Here is a 20720-nt window from a genome sequence, read left to right as displayed (position 1 = left end):
TTGAGTCTATAGCTCTCTTTCTGACTTTAACCAGCTAGATAGGGCTGAGGTAGGTAGTTTATATGAAGAACATGGTTAAGAATGGCTTTATTGTGTATTGACTCAGACAAAATGCCAAGTACTTGCTGGATATCAAATAAATAGCATTCTTGATGATGGTAGATAGCTTAAATTAATTCTACTCCACAGTGATCAAACTGTGGGTGGGATAGCATGGTGGAAATAAATTAACTTTAAGAAGTTTCAAGCACATAAACCTTCTGTGGTCCAATCAAGCCATTTCCTCTGTGTTGCTCTAGGTGGAGCTGTGTCCTGACCCCAAATTTTAGGCACCAGAATGTGTAACACACTCTGGGATTTGTTCTCTTAAGGAATGATTTTTTGAAATGTGAAATTTACTAGATTGAACAAACCATTGATTGTTGTGTTTCCATCTTCTTTCTCTAGAGCTAATGTGCATTACTAAAAGAATGCATGAGAAGTTGAAGCTGTCCTAGAAGGGAAGTCGAAAAGCCTGAGGCATTGGGTGGGAAACAGTGATACTATTTCATTGAATGGGTGGATTGTATCTCAAGCTAGAAAGGACAGCAACTAACTGGCTCTAGCGACAACGTGTCTGGGTACCTATTGGAAAAAGATGTCACCTGCCATTAAGTATAACTGATGTTAGCATAATCGATACTATTTCCATGTCCCTGGACAGAAGGTTTAGATACAAAATGCCACTAAAGGAGGGTCCTGGTCAGACAATGACACAGATGTGACACTTACAGAAAGTAGGATTTGGATGGCACTGTGGATGACCTCTAGGTACTGGAAGTCGACGATGCAGCCTGTGACAGAGACGTACGTGTAATCATCCATCATGCCGTGGGCTGATGGAGGCAGCACTCTTCGGACACAACCAGGACCATGTTCCCGCCACCATGACCGATGTACAGAAATGTTGAATGTCATTAGGTCTGTATCCTAGGTGGGCAGGAGACAAGGGAACAGACGGTGACAATCATATCAAATCATATCTTTGATTTTTTCCTTAGGGAGAACTCAGGATGGTTGAAATTGTTGAAATGATTTAAATTTCAAGTGCAAATTACCAAAGACAAAACCAGACATGACTATATGTATCACATGCCTAAACTGTGTAGAGATACAATCTTTTGAATAAGAACATTCCAAGGTTAGCACACATCAAGCGTCCAGAGATGAGGCCCTCTACCTATGTTCATTTTAAAGATCATTTTGTTCATTTTGAAACTTTTTGTCTGCATTTTCTTGTTTCATTATCATTGATATCACCATCATGTGCTAACATTTATTGAGTGCTTTACTGCATGTAGACATCTTTCTAAGTACTTTTCATATATTATATCCTCTAATTTTCATGTATATTCTATTACCAACCTAACTTAATATAGGCTGAATAATAGCTCTCCCAAAACACGTGCAAATCCTACCCCTGGAACCTAGGAATTTTACTTTCTATGGCAATAAAGAACTTTGCAGATGTGATTGAGTTAAGAATCACAGGATGGGAGGATTATCTTGGATTATCTGAGAGGGCCTAAATGCAATCACATGCATCCTATGAGAGGGAGGCAGAAGGAGACTGGCTACCAGAAAGAAGAGGAGAAGGCAATGTGAGCATGAACGCAGGGATCGGAGTGATGTGGCCACTAGCCCAGGAATGTTGGCACCAATAGATGCTGGATGAGATAAGAAAGGGTTCTCCCCTCAAGCTCCAGAGGGAACATGGCCCTGCCAACACCTTGACTTCAGCCCCGTGAAACTGATTTCAGACTTCTGGCCTCCAGAACTGTGAGAATAAATTTCTGTTGTTTAAGACACCATGTGTGTGGTAATTTGTTAGAGTGAAATAATGAGAAACTAATACATATGAGTAAAGTAAGTCACAGAGAGGTAAAATAAACTGCCCATTTAGCTAATGAATAAATTAAATAACTTGCCTGTTTAGTGGCCAACCCAGCACTTGATCCCATGCAGTCTGTACCTTTAGGTATGACCTGGTACTATCCCATTGCCTACTGTGTATCCCTCCAAACCCTTACAATTCTTCATACTCTGAAGGGAGCTAAATCCTTTCTCCTTACTTGTTTCCAGAAAATTCCACCACAGCCAGAGCAAAAGAACAAAGGAGACAATCCCCAACACATACATCTCAAGAAGACCCTTCAGACCTCTTGGCAGAGACGACAGCCCAAGTGTTTAATCCTCAAGAGAGGCCCTGTGGTGTTTGTCGGGTGTCAGAAGGACTAAGATCAAAATATTTTTGTCACAATAATAGATTGAAAAGAATAGATGGTTCTAGATTCCCAAATGAAAGATTACAGCTTCCTGCCTGTGCAGAGCAGGAAGAGGTGTGATGATGGAGACAGGGCAAGGAGGTTGGGAGACCAGGGCACTAGACCTGCAGGGAAGCTGTGGACATAGGATCAAGGTCAGTTTATGTTGATTTTGGAGCCACCACTTTGAGCAAACTCTGTTGTCACTAGCGCCAGGGGGACATGTTAAAGTGGACATCACACATGGTCTTTGCTTAGAGGCCCAGAGACTGCCCTTTGATGGTACAATTCAAATGATGCCCAGGCCCACCTCAGTAGGATGAGGACTAGCCCCACCTCAGTGCGTAGGACGCTTCTAAGTGCCAGGAATTGAGTTTGGAACTCTGAAAACATAGGGGAAGCTGGTGTGAAGTGCAAAGCTCTTGAACTTACATGTGGCCAGGACTGAAAACAACCAGGAGGAAAACTCTCTGAGCAAGGGCAGGGGGGAAACCCTCCCCTGTTATTCTCTGCTGTGATGCACAGGAATCATGAGGTTAGAGACACTTCCAATTCACACCAGCAGGCAAAGTTACTCTACAGTTTTAGATTTTCCTCAACTCAGGGACTCAAAGTACTATTATAAGGATGCCTCAGATTACATAAAAATAAAACACTTTATCTCTTTCTCTTTGGTGGTTGGTTTGCTACACATATCATTCAGTTACCTTCACAGTTACAGCACTTTATTGATAATAAAACCTTTCACATCGTTTGTTTGGGGGGTTGTTGACTTGAGTCATTTGCAGGAACACTCTACGAGGAAAATATCGTAGAAAAATAAATGCTTTTGCTAGTGAATTAAGTTGAGCACAAGACAGTTTACCTGCAGGCAACCTGCACAATGACTGCTCCCTTTCCTGGCCATCAAGTTTAATCTCTTACAGTTAGTCTTGATAATTACAGAAGTATTATTGTCTCCCATTTTAATAGAATTCATTAGGTTCAGGATGAACTAGCATCATCTCAAAATTTATAGCAATTTCTATTGCAGACTGTAAGTTCCTTTCAACATGACTTTGACTAAAATTTATACGAATACAACAAAAGTGAATTTATGAACTAATGATACATATTTGTTACACTCATAAAATCTCTCAATGTAGTTCTCACTTAATTTGTTGGCACTACAAACTGCACTATTCTTTGCAATGATTGTATTAAAATTTGAATGAGAACAGCAATATGTTGGGGTTAAGGGCAGGCCACCCCCCAAAATGCCAAAGTGGCTAACTGATTATTTTTAATTAAAGTTCCTTGAGAAACAGTCAGTGCAAGAATGCTCTGACCCTTCTCTCTGTCCTCTGAAAGCAGGAAATAAATCTCCCACGTGAAAGGTACCCTACCTGCACCAGAAGGTACAGAGGCTTTCTTATCACCAGAGATAGGGAATTAAGGGCCCAGAACCTATGTGAACAAACCTTGCTACTTCTTTACTAACTTACCACTCTAAGCTCAAACTCCGCTTAGATACTTCACTAGTTAAGCACCCAAGCTGAAGTTTCTTTGCCCTGTGAATTCCTCACATATGAGGTATGCATTGGGATTTAAGAGTGAACATAAAATATTATCTCAGGCCTCATGATGAAACATATATTCTAATGGAGAAGATAGGCAATAAAGTAAACAAATAAATAAACAATAATAATAATACATTGCAAAAACTAACAAAAAGAAAATGATGTGATGAAGGGTGATGGGAATGAGGAATGGTCAGAGAAGGCTTCTCCAATAGCTGACATTTGGGCTAAAACTTTTAGATGAGAAAGAACTAGACATGTGAAGATTTGGGGAAAAGACTACAAGTGCAAAGATCATGAGACAGCAAAGAAGTTTAAATATTCCAGGGATTGGCCCAACTGGTGAGGCTCAGTGGTTGAGCATCGACCTATGCTCAGTTGGTTGGAGTGTCTTCCATATATCAAAAGGTTTCGGGTTTGATCCCTGGCTGGGGTAAGTATGAGAAACAACCATTTGATGTTTCTCCTTCACAGGAGGTCAAGGTTCGATTCCTGGTCAGGGCACATATCCAGGTTTCTGGCTCAATCCCCAGTGAAGGACATGCAGGAGGAAGCTGATCAATGATTCTCTCTCATCATTGATGTTTCTAACTCTCCCTCCCTCTCCCTTTCTCTCTAAATCAATAAAAATATATTAAAAAATAAAAATAAATATTCCAGGGACCAATGGAAGGTCTATGTAGCTGCAATGAAGGTGAGAGGGCAAGAGTCATAGAAGATGAGGTTAAAGCAATAGAAAACAAGAAATGCTAAAGAGTCTGGATTTTACTCGAAGTCCAGTTGGGAAATCAAATATTGACATCACTTGTGTATTCTTTTAAAAGATAATTTTAATAACTGTAGAGAAAATGGATTAAACATGGAAGCCAGTTAGGTAGTTACTATAGCAGGTATGGTGATTAGGAGAAAGGTGATAGCAGTAGAGAGGGGCAGAACAGAGAGGTGAAATATCTTTTGGAGGCAGAATAGCATGTGGAGATGAGATGAAGAGATCAATTAAGGATGACTCGGGGACTGAGCAGAAAGGATCTCATTGGCTGATGACAATTCTCTGAAGCTACGAGCCATCAGTAGCCAATAGTTACAGCTTTTCTGAGCTGTTTGATCGCTGTTGGAAGGAACCAAACAAAAACTTTCAGGTTCCTAATAATGGCTCTAAAGAAATGATTAATCCCAGAGGAAATGATATGAATAGAGCCCACTTTTTTAAAATCCTCACTCAAGGATATGTTTTTATTGACGAGAGAGAGAGAGAGAGAGAGAGAGAGAGAGAGAGAGAGAGAGAGAGAGAGAAAGTGAGAGAGAAACATTGATGTGAAGGATAAACATCAATTGGTTGTTTCTCAGACTCGCGTCAACCGGGAATCAAACCTGCAGCCTTTTGGTGTATGGAAGACACTCCAACTGACTGAGCCACCTGGCCAGGACAAGGAAGCCCACTTTTACTGAAGGGCCACCTTAAAGGTGGGTGGGGAAAGCAAAGAAGTTAACAAAAAAACCCTTCAATTTGCAGAGAAAACTTTTGTTTTTCCTGTACATGTCAAGCTCCTCTTCTCTTATCTGTGTTTACCTTTTAGTTGTCCATTCACTAGCCATGCCTTCATTTATACTGGTTTGTCTACTTTCGTTGTTCATCAGGTCCAAAGAGCAGAATCAGCAATGTCCCTGGAACAACAGCCTTCTAAACACCAAGCATTGGAGCACTGAAACTATTTCATGCCAGTGATGCCTCAAATATTTGTGAAAATATAACGTACATTCACAGATATTGACATTTATGGTACATAATTGCTACACCTGAATACACTAAGATTTGTCTACAGATGATTAAAAAATAAATATACATTTCATTTGTACTCTATGAATTTTAAACACCTGTAGTTTACTTAGTTAATTACTAAGCCCATTCAACACATCTGGCTTCTCTGTCTTTGTGTTAATCAATAATTATTTAATTACAATGTTATGCCTTTTATGCTAATTAAGATGTTGAGACCATAAAAATGTGCTACTTTTGTGCTTCATGCTGGCACTAATGGGTTATATTTATAGTTTGGTGTATTCATAATTCATGCATGCATATGTATGTAAGCACACATTTTACTTCATTTGCACAACAGAAATTTTCCTATTCAATCAGTTTTGTTTTTATTTGTGCTAAGTTTAACACCTGGAAGGAATTACCTTGATTTTTTTTCTCTCTCCAATTTTGGTAGGAAAAAATTCCTTGTTTGATTAAAAAAAAAAAAGTTGGTTTTAATGTGATAGGAAAAACCATATAATCCTTTTAACTGTTCCCTTTTTGAAAGGTACTTGGATTAATAGAGCAATCAATGTTGGTCTTTTTGACCTATGGATGCGGCTGCTGGTGTGGTTTAAAACTCTGTAAAAGAAGACTGTTTTTCTTAATCGCTTCCTTTGCTAAAGTAAAGGAAGCGATTAAGAAAAAGGTCTGATTAACTGCAGACTTGGATGTGGTAAAAACCTCTCTGATAGGTTCTCATCTATCACCATTAATCTCAAGTTGCAGATCTTGGCTGGCTTTCAGGAGGCAGTGTTAGAGACAATGACTCAAGTACAAGTCTCCGGTGGATTTCATCATAGCAAGGGGGGATGTGTTAGCCCGTTCTCATTGCTTGACTCCTCATTAGAGTCTTTAGGGTTCCATACAAGTTTGGGCCTGTATATGTGTGTGGGGGTGCTATTCACTTTGCTGTGGGAAGGAGCTCACCTGAAAATAAAAGCCCACATCTACCCACAGTAGCTATCTATCTTCACTTTGAGAATATTGTCTCTTTTCCTGAAACAATGTTCCATAGATCCCTTTACACGACTATAAGTAATTGTACCAAATTTGGAGATTCCTTTTGCAAACATTAGCTCTATGCCCTTCTTCTAAACAAGATTAAATTCTCACTAGCCAGGTATTTCACAAGTGTGTGAAGTCCAATGACCACAAAGGAATTACCTAACAATGAACAGCTTTATTTGAGTACTATTTCATTATTTTTTGGGGGGAGGGAGTATGATAATGAGGGTCATTGTCTATTTTTTACACGCCCGCCCCCCCCAACCCCCCAGTCATGGGTTTATCTTTCATAGTGTGACGATCAGGGTGCTTCCAAGCTATTAATTCATATTAGAAAGTAAATTATTTCATTCTTACTAGGAATGATCAATCCTAATAATTTCTCTAAATGAAATATGACCACTTTGAGCTCTTTCTCAATTGAGTTGAATTTGAAGTTTTTCCAAACAACACTTGAATCCCTTTCAATTGGCAGATCATGAGGATCCCATTTCTTTTCATGGATCTTTGGTCAATTTATGGTTGTTCTCTTTGCAGATAATGGCTGGTCTTAAAACATCCAACTTGTCCAAAAACACATTTAACTATCCTTTCCATAAACTCCTGGATGAATACACATACTATTATACAAAGTGGAAGAACTCCCCCCACAGATCTGTCTCTAGTCACCAAATAATCCTCCCACCATGAACTGTGATTATTCCTGTGGGGAGACTTCTCTAGTGGAATCTTCAAGGGATGTTGAGTAGTTTATTGTGGCTACATCTATTGTAGTGCCTGAATGACAACAGGATGAAGTCACAAGTGCTATGCTCTGCCCCATTTCCCCTTTGTCTAAACACAAGGAGCCTTCAAACAGTACCGGTTTTCCTCTTTATGAATATAATAGTCTCACTACATATAGATCATTAAAAATTTTAATATCTTATTAGGTCCTCAAATTGTCTCTAAAAATGAATGCATACATTTCTCCTTGCTCATCCCTTTAGCAGGAAGGCTGTTTATAGTCATTATTCTTTATTCATCACAGTACAAAAATTTTTATAATTTCTTAATTAGCACTTTATAACTAAAAGATATAGTCCAGATAGATTAAAATATATTGGTGAGTGAAGAACAAAGGCATTTAGAACTGTAATTCAAAGCCATTTTTGTAGAAAGTGACTCATAAGGTCTGATATAGTTTTGCTATAGAGTGATGCTTTGAGCATCTTGTCAACCAATGATGAGTTCTGGTGGCATCTTATTTGTTAATTTGAGACTCATCAGGAGCTCTGTGCACACTACAAAGCCTGGTCTAGGGGCCAAGGGCAGGCGAAGTGGACGGTGGTAACCAGAATATGACAGCGCATCTCACCAATCATGGGTCCAACTCTATTGCTCTGAGTCTTGGAATCAAATACACAGTTTTTGAGGAAGTCTAGAACTTTAAAAGTTAGTTTGCAGGCTTCCAAGAAATAGATCAAACAGAAGATGATTTTTTTTTCTTTTTACAGTCAAAACTATCATCCCTCAAAAGATCTATTTTTTTTTCCAGTGAAGGGTTATGTTTCTAAGGGTCCCATTTGCTGAGGAAGAAGAACCCATAGCCCTCAAAGGCAGCAGTCACACTAGAACCTGGTAAGTCATCCTGAAAATGCCCAGTTTGCCTCACATTCTAATCACAGTCTCACTGTTAAGAAAAAAAAAATCTCAATTTGAGTAGTAGGCTATCAGCTGATTTTCTTTAACCTTTAATCCAATGAGAATGGAAATAGTGGACCTGGAACTGGCATTCTCTCCATATCCTCAAGGACTTTAATTTCCATTTACCTGTTTAACATTCTCTAATTTTAGGCCATGTGCCAAGTAGCAGTACTGTCATACTTTAGGCAAATTATATAAGATTTAAATTTCAATTTAGAAGTTCAGGCAGTTCCCTTATATTTTTATTTATTGATTTAGAGAGAGAGAGAGAGAGAGAGAGAGAGAGAGAGAGAGAAACATTGATTTTTTTGTTCCACTTATTCATGTATTCATTGGTTGATTCTTGTATGTGCCCTGACTGGAGATGCAACCTGAAACCTGGGTGTGTCTGGACGATGCTCTAACCAACTGAGCTACCGGGCCAGGGCCTACATTTTAAAAATTGAGGCATTCTTCAGACAGTGATTATGCTATCTAGATCATCTGCCTCTTTTTTTAAGTTATATACTTACATTTATAGTTTCTAGATGTGACTCTAGAAGGAATATATACTCCAGGACTGATGAGGCCATGCAAAAAGGCACTGGAATTGGGGAATACGAGTGACATAAATTCTACAAGGGCAAAAATATTCCCGGTCATCCCCTCCCCATGATCTCATTATATCTGAGACCAGTATATGCTGTTACAAGGTGCTCATTAAAGATCCATGAAGAAGAGAAGGGGTAAGATAGATGCATAATACATAGTGATGCATTTCGGGTAAGGATGGATTGGTGTGCATAACTGTGCTGTGAAATGAAGGCCACCACTGTCAGATAGAGATTGACTGCCTGGACCCAGGAGGACAAAGAATTTTATGAGGACATTCAGTAAACTTGGAATCCAAAGGTTAGATCCATTAAATTACATACCATTAACAAAAGACAGAATTGGAATTATAAGTAATAATTCCATTGAGAATTTTTATAGCTATGTGATAATTCATGGTATTCTTCGGTCGTTTATTTTCCTCGTGACCATGAATACTGCTCTCAAATTCAGGTAGCTGGTAACAGACTGTATCATACACAGTGCATATTGTATATTTATTTATGAACATTTAGAAATAAAGATGTTCCTACAATTTAATGTAAATGCATAAATATGGTAGGGCTATCGGCTCATCATAAAATAGCAGGGATTGTTACAGAAAACATGCCGGGCCATTTATATAATGATTCTCAGGATTGGAAAAAAAGTTGTTCCTTGGGGATATGTAAATTACAGCTTCTTAGTCTGATAAATACTCAATTTGGTCATAATTACACAAAGTAATGCCTTTGGTTTGTGTGAATTGTGGTGATTTTTTGCTAGGTCAGTTCTTGCATCTGATATAAATATATGCAAAGGATTGGAGAGACCTACTGCACTATGTTGGTAATGTTCAAAACTTACCTGTCAGTCAACGGGTAAGACAAATGGATTATTTGTGCAGATATTGCTGAGAACAAAGTCAGATGCTCAGAGTAAAAAAACAGTGATCTTATTCACATGTGGAATCTAAAGAACAAAATAAACTGATGAACAAAATAGATCCAGAGACATACAAGAATGGAACAGACTGTTAAATCTCAGAGGGAAGGCGGGGGTGGGTGTGTGGATGGGAAGATATTAACCAAAGAATTTATATGCATATATGCATAAGCCATGGACACAGACAATATAGTGTGGTGAAAGCCTGGGGCGGGAGAGGGGGAGCCGGTGCAGGAGAGAAGGGGTCAATCGGGGAGGGGGGGGGGCGAGATATATGCAATGCTTTCAACAATAAAGATAAGTTAAAAAAAAACACTAGAAAAAAACAAACAAAAACCAAACAAGATTTCAGCTAATTGTAGGACAATGATTCATAGGACTAGTTCATCCCAGAAATTTTCATAGCTTCTCATTGTGAATTACCATCTCAAAGACTAGTTTCCAGGAGAATCTCACCAGGCTCCATCCATGTCAATGAAAGGAGTCGACAATGAACAGAATTAAAGAACCTTAGCATCACTAACAGATCCATTCTTAGTAGGCCATTTGCCTGTGATGGTTTAGATGTTTAATGAAGTGACAGCAGACTCTCTGAGGCTTTCTTCCTCACCCATGTTCCCTATTCCACTCTCTTCTACACATGCTTCTTGTCCCACATGAAGGATAAGCAGAATGATGTGGACGGGAGTGCTGGGAGCTCATAGAAAAGAAGAAGGAGAGGAAGATTCCAAAGAAGCCTTCAATGAACTAAATTTCCACATCGCACACAGGTTAATCATAGCATTGCAAACATTCCAAGGACCATTCTACACCTGATATTTACCTGGGTATCACTCATTATATTCTGATCTTTCTGGACTATTGACCTAGGAGTGACAGCAGCAGTGCTTACCCAATGATATTTGTCTACTGTCTTTGTCCAGCCTTAGACAGACCAAGTCCATAGTCAGTAGTACACCTGCTTTTTTTCTGCTAATGTGAGTCCAGCTTTGTGACCAGAGTACCCATGAACTCAGCATCCTGGCTGCACCAAGAAGCAGAAACCTCATCAATGGAGGCATAGCTATGTGTCTCCCCTTGCTCTTTGGCCCTTTCCATACTGTGGTGCAATTTATCTTTTTACAGCCAGTCTTGCCAATGATTTTATGTTTCTCAATAACTGCCATGGATTCATTTTGTATACATGGTGCCTAGCGCAGAGCCAAAGGTATGGTGGGAATGTAATTAATGGTCAGCAAATGAATCATTGGTTTTTAAATATAAAATAAATAGTATGCCCATTTAAAAATCAAATGGTAAGTTCCATGTGTATTAGAGAATTAAATGTAACAGATTATAAAAGAAGTAGAGAAAACATTTATCTTAGGGTGTGGAAGGAAGAAAACAAACAAACATGATGAATTTGCTTTAAATGACAGCTAATAAGAAAGAGAATTGGCATTGAAATAAAAAATTGACTGCCTCCCATTGTACTATGCTAAGCTACTCTGAAAGATGGTTTTGACCACAATTGAATACTGTCAATCACATGTTAAAATCAACAATATTCATGTAAACAACACTGTGTTTGTACAGATGAATCAGTTTAATTCATTAAGGAAAGTGCTACATGAATTTAAAAAGACCTATTAAAATGTCTTTTAAAAATGTATCAATGAATAATTGGTTTGACTGCATTTTTCAGAGTTTAGTCAATTAACTGGAGTCCCTTAGGTGTGATCTCAGAATTAAAATACTAAGGAATTGCTTAGTTTTAAAATATGTACAGTTTTACTACTCCACAAAGAATATCACAAGTAATCGTCCTTCAATTTGCCATAGCCTTTTTGGCTGAGATTGTTTTACAAGAATTAGGCCCATACTGACCCAGAAAATCCATGATTGCAGGTTAAGGAGCCTAAGAGAGAATCAGAAAACAGTCATATTCTGGAAAAGTCCTAACATTTCTTCTTCTACCTAGAATTTTTGCCACTTGATTCACCATCACATAAACATTGGAGGTGGGGAGGAGAGGAGTAAATTATTATTTGTCTAGTAAATTTAAAAGATTTGAAATTCTACTTACAAAGTCTATTTCTTATACTCATACATAAACATGCTTATCACAAATTAATAAAACTCTTTATTCTTTAATAAGAATCTCAACCTGTGTACACAAATATTGGACACTTAAAATTAACTTGGTCAATTTAGAATTTAAAATTAGAACTTGATAAAATTAGCTGGATGATGATTATTCATTATTTGGTATTGTAAAGATACAACTGGAATTACAATAAAGCACGTAACATTGAATATACTGTGCTCAGTGGGTTTAAATACCTTGCTTTAATAGATAGCCGGTAGGAGTAGATCTGATTTTGGAAGCCAGACTCACGTGGCAAAATAGAGGCACAGTGATAATCTGGGTCCTTGATGACATCACTGCATCAACCAATCTTGAAACCTGCTTTACTTGGAAGCTTTGGGATGTGAGATGATAAATACCCTAAATGTCTACAGCACTTTGAGAGTCAAAGTTTCTTTTCCTTGCAGCATAAAATTTCCCAAGTGATCCTGGAGTCATATTTTAGCACCAACTATGGATGCAGCTACTTGCTTTGAGTTTTGGCCTCATGATTTTGGGTCAGTTACTTTTTCATTTGTAAAATAGGAATGACAATTTCATCCACTTCATATGTGTGGTGAGCCAGATGATATAACACACACAGAGCGCTTGAAACAGTGCTCCAGGTATAGTCTTTATTCACTAATATTTACTGAATATTAGTGATTATTTTATTACTAGAGGCCTGGTGCACAGAATTCGTGTACTGGAGGGGGGTGTCCCTCAGCCCTGCCTGTGCCCTCTCACAGTCTGGGACCCCTCGCTCCTTATCCCCCACCTGCTTGCTTCTCCTTACCACTCGGCTCACTGCTTTTTAGCACTGCTGAAGCGCTGGCCCCTGTGAGCCAGGCTTCTGGCTGACCAGTGCATTGACCACCAGGGAGCAGCTCCTGTATTGAGCATCTGCCCCCTGGTGGCTAGTGCACATTGTAGCGACTGGTCGTTCTGGTTGTTCCACTGTAACAATCGCTTCGGCTTTTATTATGTAGATCTTTATTATCAATTTTATTATTTCATTACATTTTATTATTATGTCTTGGTCTTTTTCTAATCTGTAAAATGTGAATTGCAATAAATTGTAGGGTTATGAGGATTAAATAAAACCCAAATACAATGTTTAGCAGAATATCTGGCATACAGAAAATAATAAATGTATGATATACTCTTCCTAATTCCTTTTTATTTTAATCAAAATAATCTACCTATGAAGTAAAAGGCAATATAAATACTAAAGGCTGTAATGAAAAAAAAGCAGTCTTTCTGTTTTGAATGAAAGCTATCCTAATATCTGATTTACTTTAAAAAAATCATATACATTAAAAAGTAATACTGTCATCCTCTATGTAAAGATTTACTCCTTCAATAAACCAGTTTGAATACAAACTTCATACTTTTCTTTTTATAAAAGAAAACCAATTACAGTCTGTGCAAACTGTTACACAAGAAATGCCGTACTAGTGCACTAAGCAATTGGTCTATTTCTAAAACGAAAAATGGAGACGTGTCTGGCAAATTATATTGCTTGCTGATCCATAAACTTGTATAGATCAAATATCCAAGTATGAAAATTAAATATCTGCTGCTATGCCCCTAAGGAAATATTGTACTATCTGGATAAACTAAAACCCTGATCTTTCAAAGTCAAGTGATTTAAGTATAATCCTGCTTGAGAGAAATATTAATAAAAACAACCTGATTCTAAACAAATTCTAAATACATTATTAGTTTTCTAGCCCTCTCAGAATTGGCTGAAGCATTATACAGAAGCAATAAACTAAAACTTTATTTGCATTACTAAATTTAGTAATGGAATAAGAACTTTTATATATCAAAGTTGTATTTAGTAACACATAAACCATTGAAATATTTACTTCAGTAAATATTTGATTTGGGAATTAACAAATATTAACCTATAAAAACTAATCTAGAGGACATTCCTAATGATTAAATGATCTTCTATTTGTAATAGTCATGCTGTGTAACAAAATGCAAACATTAATCTCAGTGATTACTAGGGACATTGTGGCTTCTCAATAAATATTTTAAAATAGATAAAACACAAGAGTAAATAAAGTGCCCATTCAAAGTTTTGTTAACTTTTTCCAATGTAGGGGTGTGTGTGTGTGTGTGTGTGTGTGTGTGTGTGTGTGTGTGTTTTGTTTTATTTATGTTGCATTATTGGAGGGGAAAAGAGATACTTTGTCAAATGTGAAAATGCTGTAGTATTGTGTTTTGGATGTGTTTATATTCAATTTTACAGATACCAGTTTAGCGTTCACTATGTACAAGACATTGTTATATGCTCTGAAGAGTCAAAATGTAAACTATACCATCTTTGTTTCTTATTAAGATAGCGTACTGCAAACACACATAAAAACTTCTAGAGGCCTGGTGCATGAAATTTGTGCACTTGAGGGAGAGGGGGGAAGTCCTAAAGCTCGGCCTGTACCCTCTTGCAGTCTGGGAGCCCTCGGGGAATGTCCAACTGATGGTTTAGGCCTGCTCCTGGGGAGTCGGACATCCTTAGTGCTGCCGAGGAGGCAGGAGAGGCTCCCGCCACCGCCACCATGCTCGCTAGCCATGAGCCTGGCTTCTGGCTGAGCAGCGCTCCCCTTGTGGGAGCGCACTGACCACCAGGGGGCAGCTCTTGTGTTGAGTGGGATTTGGCTGAAACAGGCTCTCTGACATCCCCCAAGGCTGTGGTCAGCAAACTGCAGCTCGTGAGCCACATGTGGCTCTTTGGCCCGTTGAGTGTGGCCACAAAGTTTCAATTGCACTGTACGTGCACGCCCGCACATGGTATTTTGTGGAAGAGCCATACTCAAGGGGCCGCAGTTTGCTGACCACTGCCCCAAGGGGTCCCAGATTGTGAGAGGTCACAGGCCAGGCTGAGGGACCCCCACCAGTGCACGATCGGGGCTGGGGAGGGACGCTGGAGGTTGGTCAGCCAGGGAGGGAATGCAGCAGGGCTCCAGGGTGTGTCCAGCCCATCTCACTCAGTCCTGATCAGCCAGACTCCAGCAGCAAGCTAACCTACTGGTTGGAGCATCTGCCCCTGGTGGTCAGTGCACATCATAGTGAGTGGTTAAGCAACCTTAGCATATCATTAGCATATTACACTTTGATTGGTTAAACCAGTGGTCGGAAAACTGCGGCTCTGCAAACCGTGGCTCATAAGCCACATGCGGCTCTTTGGCCCCTTCAGTGTGGCTCTTCCACAAAATACCAACTTCTGCGCATGGGCCATGAAGTTTTAGTTGCACTGTACGTGCACGCCCACATGTGGTATTTTGTGGAAGAGCCACACTGAAGGGGCCAAAGAGCTGCATGTGGCTAGTGAGCCACAGTTTGCCAACCATGGGGTTAAACAGACGACCAGACGACCAGACACTTAGCATATTAGGCTTTTATTATATAGGATAGTGAAGGGACATAATTTAAATACATCCACAGGGATGGGGAAAACATCAGAGGAGGAAACGGGCACCCAATTTTGAAAGGTGGGAGTAAATGGATGAGAGGGAACTGATGTCAATATGGAGAGAGGCACAGACACAAGTTACATTTGCAGAATCATAAAAAAGCACTAGTTGCTTAGCATAATACTCTCCAGGTCCATCCATGCTGTTCAAATGGTAAGCCAGTCAGAGAAAGATAGCTATCACATGATCTCACTCATATGTAGAATCTAATGAACAAATTAAACTGATGAACAAAATAAACCCAGAGACATAGAAGCATGGAACAGACTGATGAATTTCAGAGGGAAGGCAGGGGTGGGTGGGTGGGGAGTGATTACTGGGGAACTTATATGCATATATGCATAGCCCATGGACACAGACCATAGAGAAGGCCTGGGAGAGGTGAGTGTGGGGTGAAGGGGGTCAATGGGAAACAAACAAACAAACAAAGGGAAGATCTGTAATACTTTCAACAACAAAGATAAATTTTTTAAAAAAGCATTTAGTTACGCCGAACCCGTTTGGCTCAGTGGATAGAGCATCAGCCTGTGGACTGAAGGGTCCCAGGTTCGATTCTGGTCAAGGGCATATACCTTGGTTGCAGGCACATCCCCAGTAGGGGGTGTGCAGGAGGCAGCTGATCGGTGTTTCTCTCTCATCGATGTTTCTAACTCTCTATCCCTCTCCCTTCTTCTCTATAAAAAATCAATAAAATATTAAAAAAAAGAATTTGTTGTAAATTCTAAAGAAATAAAAAATAAAATAAAAAGCATTTAGTTACTTCTAAAATGCAGGTAAAAAGGGTAGTTCTGAAATCAGGCTGAGAACCTGGGTAGAATCTGTCTGAGAACCAGTTAGATATCTCACTGTTACGTGCCCTTCCTTCCCCAAAGGTCTGGAGATACAGTCATTAGAATAGGAAAGCAGGAACTTGAGCTGGCAAATGCTGCACAAAGGGGTATGCACCATGCTGACAACATGGGATACACGATCAGATGCATATCAAATAATGAATGCAAAGACCCCCACCTCTGCCTCTAAGTCATTCTCAGGATACTGGTTCCCACATCCCTTCCATCTAGAGAGAAACTGGAAGATTCTTTTCTGGGAAATTTACTCTATTCCGAAGCAAAACATCCAAGACACTGACATTTGGAATTCCCCAACACACTGTCCAAATGGGTCATCTTACAGTGTAGTTCAGAGAAGCCCCATGATTAGTTCAGCAGGGCCAGTCAGGTTTTAAAGCCCTTATTGATAATCATGCACAGAAAGGCAAGGATGAGAAAAATTTGAGGAAAGGCTCGCAGGTAAAGACCTAAATTGATAATCAAGAAAAAAATAAAACAAAGAAACTTCAAGGAAACAGATTATACATGGAGAAAAAAAACACACCTTAAAACAACAACAACAAATCCAAACTATTAGGAATATGCATGAACCCAAAATAGGGTGCTACCAATGCAAAGCGCTTACATTTAAAAAATAACAACAATCCAACAGCATTTGAAAATAGAAACATAATAACACACATGAAAAAATCAATAGAAAGACAGAAAGAGAAAGTTATAAGAAATCTTCCTAAAAGTAGGTAAAAAAATTAGACAGAGCCCGGCTAGTGTGGCTCAGTGTTTGAGTGTCAAGCTATGAACCAAGAAGGTCATGGTTAGATTCCTGGTCAGGGCACATGCCCGGGTTTTAGTTTTGATTTCCAGCACTGGCGAGTGGGAGGCAGCTGACCAATGATTCTCATCATTGATGTTTCTGTCTCTCCCTCCCTCTCCCTTCCTCTCTGACATCAATAAAAATATATTTTAAAAAGTAGACAAAGAAATAGAAAATAGAGAAAATGAAAGAACTTTAGAAAACTAGTCCAGAATGCCCGATGTTTAAGAATAAAATTATCCCATGAAAAAATGGAGAACATAACAGGGAGGGGAGAAAATTATCAACAAATAACTTAAGAACATTTCCCCAAAATATAAGTTGTAATTTTCCAGAAAGAGAGGGCCTGCTAAATGTTCAGTACCCAATGCCTCACAGTTCCCAGAACTCATCCACTGCTGGTCCTGCGATGCCCTAAAGGGCTCTTAGCATCTCTCAAGCCAGCCCATGAGTTAACTCCCAGTGCCTTGAAATCTGAAAACTCTGGAACTCTGGATGATAATTTAACTGAAAATTAATAAACCAGTATAAGAAAAATCCCTAGACAATATCATATTATTTAATAAGCATGGTAAAAAACAGGAGGGGGTATTTGCCCATAATGTCATATGTATGTAACTTTTAAAAACATTCTTCATTCACATCAAAATGTGATGTTCCTTCTGGGCTATTAACGTCTATAAAAAGGTGTTTCATGGTTCTGACTTGTGCCAGGTGTTGCCAATGAAAAATGGTGATTCTTAAAGTCTTTCATTTGACCAAATCACTGTTCTAGCAACAAATGAGCCTCAGAACAAGTTCTTTAGATGTTCACTCTTTAACTTTGAATTCAAAATATAACCATTTCTAAACAAAACATTAAAAAAAGAGTAGCAATGATAATCACTGTTTAACTTCTTTTCAATTATCATCAATGATAATTTAATTAATCCCTACTTTTGAAAGTTATACTCTTGCTGCTAAGACTATACAGAAATACATTTTTGGTCAAGATGGTTGTGTAAACAAACATATATATTTTAGTTCCCTTCTTGAACCTCATTAAAAATCAGTAAGAGTTTTAAGAAAAGTATGTAAATGTGCAAGGTGAAGCCAGGCTTTACTTTCTAGTGAAATCTAGGAGACTCTTTCTGGACAATCTGCTCACCTGCAGAGCCAAACCACATCTATCACTCAATAGGAAGGAAGATAGGCATGAAGACTCATAGCTTTGAGTAATCCCTTCCCCACCTATTAAATATGAGCCTGCAAGTAAGGATTACTAGACATTTGAATCAAGCCACTAAGATGGGGGATAGAAACCACAGCAATCAGGGAAAAACAAATGACATACTTGGAAGAAACAGACACCTAAATGGCAAAGATAACTGCTTTTTTTCTCCAGGAGAAAAGACTGTCATTCATAACCACAGAAAATAAAAGGAAAATATTATGACTATGAAGTAAGATTAAGATTTCATAAAAGGGAAACTTTGAAGGAAAAATAATATTTGGGGTATTAAAATATTCTAATGTAAAGAAAAAGCTCATTTAGAAATGTTAAAAAATAAAGTTAAAGCCCTGGCCAGTGTGGTCCACTTGGTTGGAGTGCCATCCCATAAACCGAAGGTTGCAGGTTTGGTCCTTGTTGGGTGTGTGCAGGAGGTTTCTCTCTCTCTCTCTCTCTCTCTCTCTCTCTCTCTCTCTCTCTCACTCTCCACCCCCCTTTAAAAATAATAAAATCAATAATAATAATAATAATAATAATAAAGTTAAAAAAATCTCCCTAGATATATATTTTTAAAAGATGAAATATAATAAAGAAAAGATAAGGAAATTAGAGACCCAACCAGGTAAGATGGGTACCCAAATATCAGTTTTCCCAAAATAGAGAAGGGGGGAATTTAAAGGCAAATGAGCAACAAATTCATTTAAGAAACATTTCTCAAATGGAGAAGCATGAGTTTCCATATTGAAATAGTCTACCCAGTATCCAGTACAGTGGATGAAAATGAGCCAGTATCAAATCAAATCATCTAGACATTTCAGAGCCTATGAGCACAGAGAAGATGCTACAAATGTCGAGGGTGAGAGGACCAGCCACATAAAAAAGGCTGGGATATAAAATGGCTTTGGTCTTCTCAACAGCAACACTGGATGCTGAAGAATATGGAGAGAATATTAAGAAAACATAATTTCCTCTCTAGAATTTTATATCCAGACAAATATTAGATCAAGTGCAAAATCTGAATTAGATATTTCAAACATGAAAGTTCTAAGAAATTTACTTCCGTGCACATTTACTCACCATACTTATAGATGTGCTGATGAAGATATGCTCCATGAAAATGAGAGAGTGAACAAAGTGAGAGTGCAGAAAAGAGAAGCAAAGGCAATGTTCAGGATGCTATCAAAGGGAGGTCTCTTCATGGGAGCTGGGCATACAGGTTAACACATCCAGATTGAATTACATCAAAAGATTGGAGAAGGGAATTTGGAGTGAATGAAATTGAGAATTAATTTCAAATTAATCAATTAATGATAAAATAAAACTTGGTTAAAATATTAGTGTTCCTAATATCTTGAAATTATATTTAGACAATTTGAGAAGAGTCTGGGAAAATGTAATGGTAAATACAAGGAAAAGTCAGCAAACCAAAGACAATGAGAGACACCAAATAAGTTTAAAAAGTTGTTCAGGAAAGAAAAAGTATTCCTATTGTACCATGACATAGCTATACATACAATTTTTATAGTCATTATAAAATAAACATTGAATAAAGAGTAAATTAAGATAAAACAAAAAATAACACAATTCATCATGCTAATTTGCAAGAATAGATGTAGAAGCCTATATTGAATACTTCTCTTGCTGAAATGGTGTTTTGATCTTAAAAAGCCAAATTATGAAATGATATTGTGAAAATGAAAATAGGAACTTGCCTCAGAGAATACTAGTGAAAGATGACCAAAATGGTGGATATTATGAGATTAAGCAACTGTATGACCTGGTTAACTGTGATTTTAGGTAATATATTTTTAACAAATTAAGGTAATGAATGTTTGTACTGCATGCAAGGTAGAGGCAATTAAATTTAGTAGCTCTGTCATGGAACAATACCCCTGTTCCCCCAGCCCTGAAAATAATGAGCTCCTGTGGAATATATTATCCTAACGGTGCTCATTGCCATGATGCTACAGAATGAAAGGAATGAAACATTGGTGCAAATGAAGGCAATCATTAATGCTGGCAATTTGATTCAGTGCAGCATAATTCCCTGTGGTTTTTATTTTTAATTATTCTGTTATTAAATGGCTTCCCATGCACACTCAGGCTCAGCAGAGGCAGTCACAAACTGCGGATCATTTTGTAGCTCCACACAGGTTGCCTAGGGCCAGTCACAGGAAGCATCTGACATTGGTCTGCACAGGAGTTCCTCACAAGAGACCCCAGAACCAACACACCCAGGGGCCCGCTTCAGACAACATCAGAGCAGGATGCAATTATTCACAAGTGGCATATCCAAAGGGAGAGCTTGGCAGGCACCAGAAGCCATGGAGGTGAATCCTGCTTTGTGTGGTCAGCATCTACCCAGCAGCTCATACACTGTGGAACAAGTTGATCCTCACAGTCAG

General features: G+C 38.5%; 1 protein-coding gene across 2 annotated transcripts in view; it reads right to left on the bottom strand.

Annotated features, from left to right (window-relative positions):
- NKAIN3 (sodium/potassium transporting ATPase interacting 3) overlaps window positions 1-20720 on the bottom strand; it is a 411857-nt gene that overhangs the window by 92924 nt on the left and 298213 nt on the right. For both annotated transcript variants that reach the window (XM_081111658.1, XM_081111659.1), the window contains exon 4: window positions 772-969. In XM_081111658.1, the coding sequence (XP_080967784.1) occupies window positions 772-969 (198 nt within the window). The remainder of the gene's footprint in view (window positions 1-771; window positions 970-20720) is intronic.

This window comes from Myotis nattereri (genome assembly GCF_964212035.1).
Source record: "Myotis nattereri genome assembly, chromosome: 17".
NCBI classification, from domain to species: Eukaryota; Metazoa; Chordata; class Mammalia; order Chiroptera; family Vespertilionidae; genus Myotis; species Myotis nattereri.
The sequence above is the reverse complement of the archived record's forward strand: the minus strand, read 5'-3'. Positions and strand labels throughout refer to the sequence as shown.